This window comes from Dipodomys ordii, unplaced genomic scaffold (assembly GCF_000151885.1).
Source record: "Dipodomys ordii isolate 6190 unplaced genomic scaffold, Dord_2.0 Scaffold47, whole genome shotgun sequence".
Lineage (NCBI taxonomy): Eukaryota > Metazoa > Chordata > Mammalia > Rodentia > Heteromyidae > Dipodomys > Dipodomys ordii.
The window spans coordinates 1,125,858-1,134,658 of record NW_012267263.1 but is presented as its reverse complement, the minus strand read 5'-3'; the positions used below and the strand labels follow the sequence as shown (position 1 = coordinate 1,134,658).

General features: G+C 39.7%; 1 protein-coding gene across 1 annotated transcript in view; it reads right to left on the bottom strand.

Moving 5' to 3' along the window:
• Positions 1-291: 291 nt before the first annotated feature.
• Anapc1 (anaphase promoting complex subunit 1) overlaps positions 292-8,801 on the bottom strand; it is a 115,826-nt gene continuing 107,316 nt past the window's right edge. Inside the window, exons 46-48 of the mRNA XM_013019714.1 lie at positions 7,412-7,645; positions 5,434-5,568; positions 292-1,145 (exon numbers count right to left, since the gene is read on the bottom strand). Coding sequence (XP_012875168.1) covers positions 1,030-1,145; positions 5,434-5,568; positions 7,412-7,645 — 485 coding nt within the window. The 3' untranslated portion in view covers positions 292-1,029. The remainder of the gene's footprint in view (positions 1,146-5,433; positions 5,569-7,411; positions 7,646-8,801) is intronic.

Below are 8,801 nucleotides of genomic sequence, written 5' to 3'. Positions count from 1 at the left end.
TGCTTTAATTTTTATTTTTACACTTAAACATCACAATTCAGGAAGTGGAAAACAAAGTAAAGTAATGAATAAAGACCTGGCATCTTCTCCCTGCTAATGGGGCCCCTGGCCATCAGGAAACTAAGAGCACAGGCCAGAATCTGGGCAGCAATGTTTTTCCCTGTTAAAACCTGAGGTTTGCATCACCACCTAGAAATGGACTGTTTGAATTCTTTAAATAACAGTTTTTAGCATGTAGAGCAGGCTCCATGTATAAATCTATTCAGGATGCCAAAACAAAATACGAAAGACTAAGTGACTTAAACATGAAAAATTTATTCATACAGTTTTGAAAGCTGAGTCCAAGGTGCCAGCTGATACAGTCAGTTCTGGTGGGGACCTCATCATCTCGTTGTGTTCTCACATGGCAGAGAGAAATCATCCTCTTCTTACAAGGCCAGTGAGTCTACCAAATCAGGGTCTCATTCTTATGACCTCATTTAACTTTATCTTTTAAAAGCTTCATCTCCAAATACAGGCACACCAAGATTAGGCTTCAACAGCTAGTTTAGGAAAATGAAGTCCACAGTACTTCATGCTGAGAAGTTCTCCGGTAAGGTCTAACACTTCTGACTGATGCGGTCATACCAAGAGAATGTCAGGCATTGTCACAGGTGGTACAAACTTACATTAGACAGAACAAGTAATATCTTGGAAAATGCTGAAAGCTCTTTCTGGCAGCAGAAAGTCAGTAACATCACTTCTTTTAAAACTGCAGTTTGGAGCAGACATCTAAAGCACTCTAGTTCAAGGGTTAAAAATCAACCCTCATCACTCTCAAGTCTAACACTAAAGCTATCAAATCTTAAAAACAAAACAAGTTTATTTACAATAGTAAATGTTGACTGATTTTATACTTCCTACAATATTAATGCGGACAAGAGTTTAAAATATGGCAAGGTATGTGCTGCTTATCCCCCCCCCCCAATTATAATTTCCTTAGCTTTGACGTTTGGTCATGACTTTATGTAGAAGTCACATGAGACATGGTCACATAACCATTGGCTGCGGATTTCCAAGGAGCAAAGGTGCTAATCTGAGCAGAGCTCGCACAGGCATCTTCAGCTGTTTAAATCTGAAGAGGAGTTCAGCAAAGCTTGTGCTTCCTGGAGAATGAGAAATGGAGAAACAAGTCTCTAAACAGACCCCGCCACATATCTTCCAAGAAGTGCAGACATAACATGCTTAAAGTAGCATTCTTCTCTGAACACAAAGACCAGATCCAGACATGAAGTTCCAGACACATTTTAAAATTTTAAACCTAGTCTGTAGTTAAGAAAAGGGCTTACAGTTATGTGTGAAGTTGTTCAATTACCATTATTTAAATAGTAAATTTGCCTCTCTAGCCCTCAATTCCTATTTAAGTGATTTTTAAACCTGGTCCTACCACTTTCAATTCCTAATCTATAAACACAACCTTTTACCTGAAAATAGAAAGCAGGCTTAAAATAAGTAACAGAAGTTCCTCTGAGTAGCAACAGTTCTCAACCTTGGTCCAACAGCAATTATATGTAACTCATGGAAGTGCAACCTGGGCATCTAGGGTTTTGAAAATTGCCCAAATGATTCTGCTGGGCACCAAAGGGAAACACGGTGTATTACCTGAACTTAAATATTATCATCTTTTTCATCTCCAAACCACCAGCCCCAGTGTCAAAGTTAATACTCCCCTATTTTGTTGTATGTCTTATAATTTCTCATTGTACACCAAACATGGTTTCACCCTACTTTTTTTTTTTTCTCTTTTGGTACTGGGGATCGAACCCAGGATGTTGCACTTGTTAGGCAAGCGCTTTTGCCACTGAGCTACATCCCAGCCCATCACCCTACTTTTTTGAGATAGGGTCATGCTAGATAGCCCATGTAGGCTTTGAGCGCCATCCTCCTGCCTTGGCCCTTCAAATGCTGGGGTTGTAAGTATGCACCACCAGGACTAGCCAAGTTTTATCTTTTTCAAGTGCTATTTTTGTATTCTAGCATTACTGAACTTTGTTCTGGGATATGGTTAAATTACATGAAAAGCAATTTGGCCCTCATGTTGTGCTTTTAGGATTTGTTAGGTAGGACCAGAACTCTGTTTAGTTTAGGCTATACTTCCTACAACTGAGGCAAGACCATGAAGCTATGGAACAGACTATTCTCAGCCTCAGATAAATAATGGACAAGGTCGGGCTGGGAAAGTGGCTCAGTGGTAGAGCTCTTGCCTTGTGTGCACGAGGTCCTGGGTTCGATTCCCCAGTACCACATAAGCAAAAAGGAAAAAAGCTGCAAGTGGCGTTGTAGCTCAAGTGGTAGAGCACTAGCCTTGAGCTGAAGAGCTGAGGGACAGCATCCAGGCCCAGAGTTCAGGCCCACGACCGGACCCAAAATAAAAATTAAAAAAAAAAAAAACAATGGACAAGGTGCCCCCAAAAACATTTGGGTAGCTCTTCTACCTAGGTAGAAGAGCTAGTGGTGACCTAGTGGTCACCTAGTGGTGACTAGCAAGTTCTCTTCTGATACTCAAGGGGGAATCCTCTACAAAAGTGTGACATTCTCTGTTGCTCTCTTTTCTCTGATACTCATCTTGCAAACAGAAGTCTGTGTTCCCAGCTTCTCCTCAACCCAAGCTCTGCTTGGGTTCCCTCTTCCTCCCCTCTAAGCTGGAAATTCAAAGAATTAAGTTGGGGCCATGATCACAAGGCTCTTCTTACCTGTTTCTCATTTCAAAACCCACAATTTCATAAGTATTATCCAATATTTCTGGACTATCCTACCTTCAAAATAAAATCTGTGCTTTCAAATTCTTTCCTTTTAGTAATCTATTTCGTGACTGGTTATGGTTTTGTGTTCATTCTGCTTGGGTCTTTTCTAGGTTGACGGGCATCACCCATTTTACAAAATTTCTAGCCCCTGTTTCTTTAACTATTGCTTCTATTCAAATCATTCTGTCTCTCCTCTTATTCTATGATCACAACTACATATTTCTGTGATTTTCTTCTTTCAGGATTTCAAGTATCATTTGCATTCTTTTGTTTTTCTATCCCCTCTTCTTTCTGAGAATTTATGTACTTTCTACTTGCTATTTGCCCATTTCATTTACCTGCTATCTATTATGCTAAACTAATACATATACTGAATTTATAACTTCAATTATATTTTTCAGCTCTATAATTTCCACTTAACTTTACATTGTTTTTATACCAGTACTAAGGCATAACTCAGGCGCTATCCCTTAGCACTTTTGTTCAAGGCTAGTGCTCTACTACTTTAACCATGGCTCCACTTTCAGCTTTTGGATGGTTAATTGGAGATATGAATCTCACAAACTTTCCTGCTAGGGCTGGCTTCAAACCATAATCCTCAGATCTCAGCTTCTAGAGTAGCTAGGATTACTGGTGTGAACCACCAGTGCCTGGCAACTTTTTTTTTTTTGGGGGGGGGGGAAGGGAGGTCGATCATGGGGCTTGAACTCGGGGTCTGGGTGCTGTCCCTCAGCTCTTCAGCTCTGTGCTAGTGCTCTGGCACTTGAGCCACAGAGCCACATCTGGTTTTCTGAGTGGTTTATTAGAGATAAGTCTCAGGGACTTTTCTGCCGGGGCTGACTTTGAACCATGATCCTCAGATATCAGCCTCCTGAGTAGGATTACAAGCGCCTGGCCAACTTTCTTTTCTTTTTTTTTTTAAATTATGAGTTTCTGGTAATATTCTTTATCTTTCCTCAATCTTTTTTTTTTCATGAAAGTATTAGTAATAGCCATTTTAAGTCCCAGTCTGTTAATTCCATTATTGGGACAAACATGTTTATTCCTATTATCTGTGGGTTTTTCTAGTCCACTGTTTTTTTTTTTTGTTGTTGTTGTTTTGGTCTTGAACTCAAGCTCTAACACTGTCCCTAAGCTCTTTTGCTCAAGGCTAGTACTCTGCCATTTTGAGCCACAGTCTACTTCCAGTTTTCTGGTGATTTGTTGGAGATAAGTCTCACAATCTTTCCTACCTGGGCTAGCTCTGAACTGCGATCCTTAGATTTCAGCCTCCTAAGTAACTAGGAATACAGGTTTGAGTCATCAGGCACAGCTTCTATAGAGTCCAGTTTTTATTCAAAATGAAACCTATTAAAAATATAGAGGATCTTCCTCAAACAGAGGTTAACTTTTATTCTATCAGGCAGGCAAAAGGTAACACAGCCCTTACTTCTACCTGGGCCTGCTGTATTTTTACTCTCTCAAAGAGTTGGTCTACCATTATTCCAAAGGCTGAATGCTTAGCATAGTCACTGCACTTTGGCCAGTTTTGAACTCCACCCTCTGTCTCCTTGCCATCACCCTGCTGCTGACATTAGTGCTCACATGTTTGGCCTTTTGCTTCTGCCAGATAATATCCTGAAGCATGTTAGTATGCATACGTAGGCTAAGATGAAGTAAGTGCCTCAAGAAAATAGCACACCCAGGATTTTGAGTGGTAATCCCCACTGTTCCTTCCCACCTAAGATTTTACTCCTGAGGTTCTAGGCTCCTGAGCAATCACACACCCAACTTGTAGCCAAGAACACCACTGCTTTGTGGGAAGCTAGAGTAAAAACAGAGTAAATTCTCCCCACCACCCTTTCTCCTTTCTCTGGGCATGGCTGCATTCCAGCAAGTCCCACCAGCATACTACCACCAGTTCCTTTCTATAGTTACTGCATATGTTCTGTCTGGCTTTTATATTTGCTCCCATGGGACAGTCCATCCAAAGCAAATCATTCCATCATTGTCGCCATGTAGTGTAATTTTATCTAAGGTTTTCAAAACAGTAATATCTCATTCAGCGTCTAAGTGATTAATTGAACACTTTCATCCTTTTCAAACATTTTTTTAACCCTCAAGAGATAGTGATTTGAGATTGCTATAAATAATTATGGATACTTAGAATTTATGGTATTTTATTATTCTCTTTATTAGATAAACCTTGTTTCCATATTCTGAAAAACGTAGTTAGGAGGTAATACTATATATTTATGTATTTATATATTTATATATAGTATATATAATAGTTTATAATCTAGTATTTATATATATAGTTATATAATTATATATTTATGTAATATATGAGATGTGAACATATAAAAATTATGTTATTTTAAGCTTTGATAGTAGAATTTTAAAAAACTGAAGAAACTTAGAAAAGATTAGTAAACAATACAAGTTTAGAATGTTCAGCTCTGAAATAAAAGCTATCCTTTTCTCAATTATAGGAAGTATACAGAATGTGTAAAAATGGTTCAGTTTGTTTACAGAAAAAGTGTTCAACAATGATAACAAATCACCAAGATTTAAGTCTTTAGAGAGAGAACTGCACTAGAAATTCTTTGTTCGAAGAAACTAAAAACCTGTATGTAAGAGAGATGCTGAACAGGAGTATGTATGCAATTACCTTCTAGTCCCATTGGTGGCAGGTGCCTGGGAGCAGGCACAGCATGGTAGACAAGGAAGCAGGCCAGCATGTTCAGCTGAGACTCCTCCACAGGCTGCCCGCTGAGGTAGGCCTGTACACACACATCACCTCCACCTGTGCAAAAAACACAAAAGGAGCTGAACCTACTGAGGACAGATCTAAGTGGCATAGGAATGTATAAGAATGCCTTGTTTGCATTACTTTTTTAATCAGGAACTTGCTGACCCTATCCTAATGTGTTTCCTGCAAGTGAAATGAATCACGTATTTCACTAAATATGCATGAATGGCCCCATTCTATAGGAATTGCACTTAGGCTTAGAGAGACTAAGTAGCTTGTCTAAAGACAACAAAGCATCTCACAACAGTTTTAAGAGGATCAAAAAGGCTAAGATGCAGCCAAAAGATAGCAACTGGATGAATGCCTACAAAAGTCAATGTTTGAAGGCTTGGAATATGGCTTAGTGGTAGAGTGCTTGCCTAGCATACATGAAGCCCTGGGTTCCATTTCTCAGAACCACATACACAGAAAAAGCTGGAAGTGGCACTGTGGCTCAAGTGGTAGAGCACTAGCCTTGAGCAAAAGAAGCTCAGAGACAATGCCCAGCCCCAGAACTGGCAAAAAAAAAAAAAAAAAAGTCAATGTTTGAGCCAGGCTCAGTGGTTCAAGCCTCTTAAGTTAGATGGAAGGTAGGCAGGAAGAATGTAAGGCTGATGGTTCATAGCAAGGTCCTGCCTCAAAATAGAAAAGAAAATAAAGATTAAGTATATGGCTCAAGTGGTACAGTTCTCCCACAGCAAGCATGAGGCCGTGCAAGATAAAGGCGAGCAGATGGGAGAGAAAGAGAGATGAAGGGAGAACTACAATCTTAAATAATGCTCGCCTTAGGCTGAAGAGCTGAGGGACAGCGCCCAGGCCCAGAGTTCAGGCTCCACAACTGACAAAAAAAAAAAAATCTAGACCATAAAAAAAAAAAGCAATCTAGATGTAGCTATTAAATATAAACATTGAAGAATATGAAACTGTTGCTTCCCACATAACTGTTCAAAATTCAGTTTATAGTTTCGTATTTTTCAAAAATCTATTTTGTTGTATTACAGTGGAATCGTTTTTGGCTGAATTATATTCAAATGCTTAAGTTCAATTCTTCAAGAAACAATGTTTCTACTGATATTACAAAGATTAGTATTTACCCAAAGCAGATTGCTGTCAAATATTTACGGGAAGATAAACTAAAAAGAATGAAAAAAGCAAATAGCTGACTACTGAAAATCATTTTCATATAAGAAAAACAGAGACAATACATTTCTACAAATCAAAGGCCACAACATTTGCCTTATGTAAGGCAATCATTCAGAATCTTCACAAGTTCCTGGTAGTCACAAATTAGTAACTTCCATTGGCAAACAGTCACTGTCACACGACACCTCAGGTTTGCTCACACAGTTGGTACAGCAAACACTATTAATAAGCACTCATCTAAGTGTCCAAAGGAAGAGGCACAAAATAGGAAAGGAAAAGTTTACACATCCAAGAAACAGAAGATAGAGATATTGAAAAAAGAAACAATCTGATGCTAGGAAAGATAAGACAAGGTTCTAATGTGAAGTGGTACTTAAAAAGTTGTTTATATTTTCTGCAAAATTTATAAAGCAGGTAAGATCTTGACTGCCAAAACTGTCAGAATAGAAAAGCCTTGGAGCCTGGTGAATCTCAACCCCTGGCCCACTTGCTTTTACTTCTGGGGGAAAAAGACCTCCACTCCACTTGAGCCATGCCTACAATCCTTTTGCTTTTGTAGTTTGTTTTTCAGGTAAGTTCTTGCTTTTGTCCAGGGTAGACAATGAACCATGATTCTCCTAATCCTCTTTCCAAGTAGCTGGTATTACAGGGATATACCACCACTCTTATCAAGTCCACTATATAAAAAAGCACAAGGGCACAGTACTAAAATTACCTTGTAGCCACTGGTCCAGAGTGTTATCAATAGTACACTTCACCACTGGCAGGAATTCAGAGTTCATAAAAAGCCCTCGCTTAGGTTGGTTCTGAAGCCGCTCCTGATGGCTTCGGGAGCTAAAAAACTCTAACACCAACTTTATCTGCCAAAGGTCAGATGTATCAGGTATTTCTCTTTTTTTAAGTCCTCGTAAAGCCTGTAAGAAGGAAGAGAAATAACAATCCAGCCAATCTCCTCAGTGAAACACAGGTGGGGTACAAAGACACAGCAGGAGTAGGCTAGGAATCCCAGGGGGCAGAAAGAAGGCAAACACAATACTACTAATCTTACAGCTCTTCAAACCCACCTCTAAAGTCACTATGGCTGCAAGGAGAGGTGACATTACCCTATGGAGATTCCCCTTGATTATGAAGGGGTAAGGGTCCCAGAAGGTAAAGGAGGTAACAAATACTCAGCCACCAACCAACCACCATGCTTTTGCTGCTGTGTAGAGAAGGGGCTATATAAGAAGCAATGCAGCACAGATAACACAGATCATACTGTCCAACTGAGAAAGGGTAGATTCCACACAATACCAGGGCTCTGAGCCCATTTGTTTTTACACCAACATGGCTTTTAATTAATATACTTAACACACTGACTTTCAGGTTTGGAGAGTTACTTTGTCTAAATGTCTTTACTTCTCCACTTAGCTTTCCAGTAGATTATTTTTAGCAGAATTGTTTTTTAAGCTTCAAATACTGGGTCTCATATATCAATCTAAGAACTTCTACTCAATTGAAGAGCATTTCAAAACTACAAATTTTGGATTTTGTCCCAAAAATTTTAGTTCAATAGATATGGAATGACACTGTCCAGGCCCTAGTTCAAGCTCTAGACTGGCACCAACTTCCCCCCACAAGGCTGGGAAGATGGCTCAGTGGTAAAGCACTTGCCTTGCATGCTTGAGGCCCTGGGTTCGATTCCTCAGCACCCATAAGCAAAAAAAAAAAAACAAGCCAGAAGTGGTGCTGTGGCTCAAGTGGTAGAGTGCTAGCCTTGAGCTAAAGAGCTGAGGGGCAGCGCCCAGGCTCAGAGTTCAGGCCCACGACTGGACCCAAAATAAAAACCAAAACAACTTCCCCCCACAAAAAAAAAAGAAAGAAAAGAAAAACTAATGGCTTAGCTTAACTGCAAATCAAGAAACTATATATGTTCTAACAACATGAAGTGAGTAAGTAAGATCCTTAAGAATGCTGTTAAGCATTAATCTCTACAGTACCTCTGTTAGGCTCTTTTAAAATAGAAGACTCAGGGGCTGGGAAGGTGGCTCAGTGGTAGAGCGCTTGCCTTGCATGCATGAGGCCCTGGGTTCGATTCCTCAGCACCACATAAGCAGAAAAAGCCG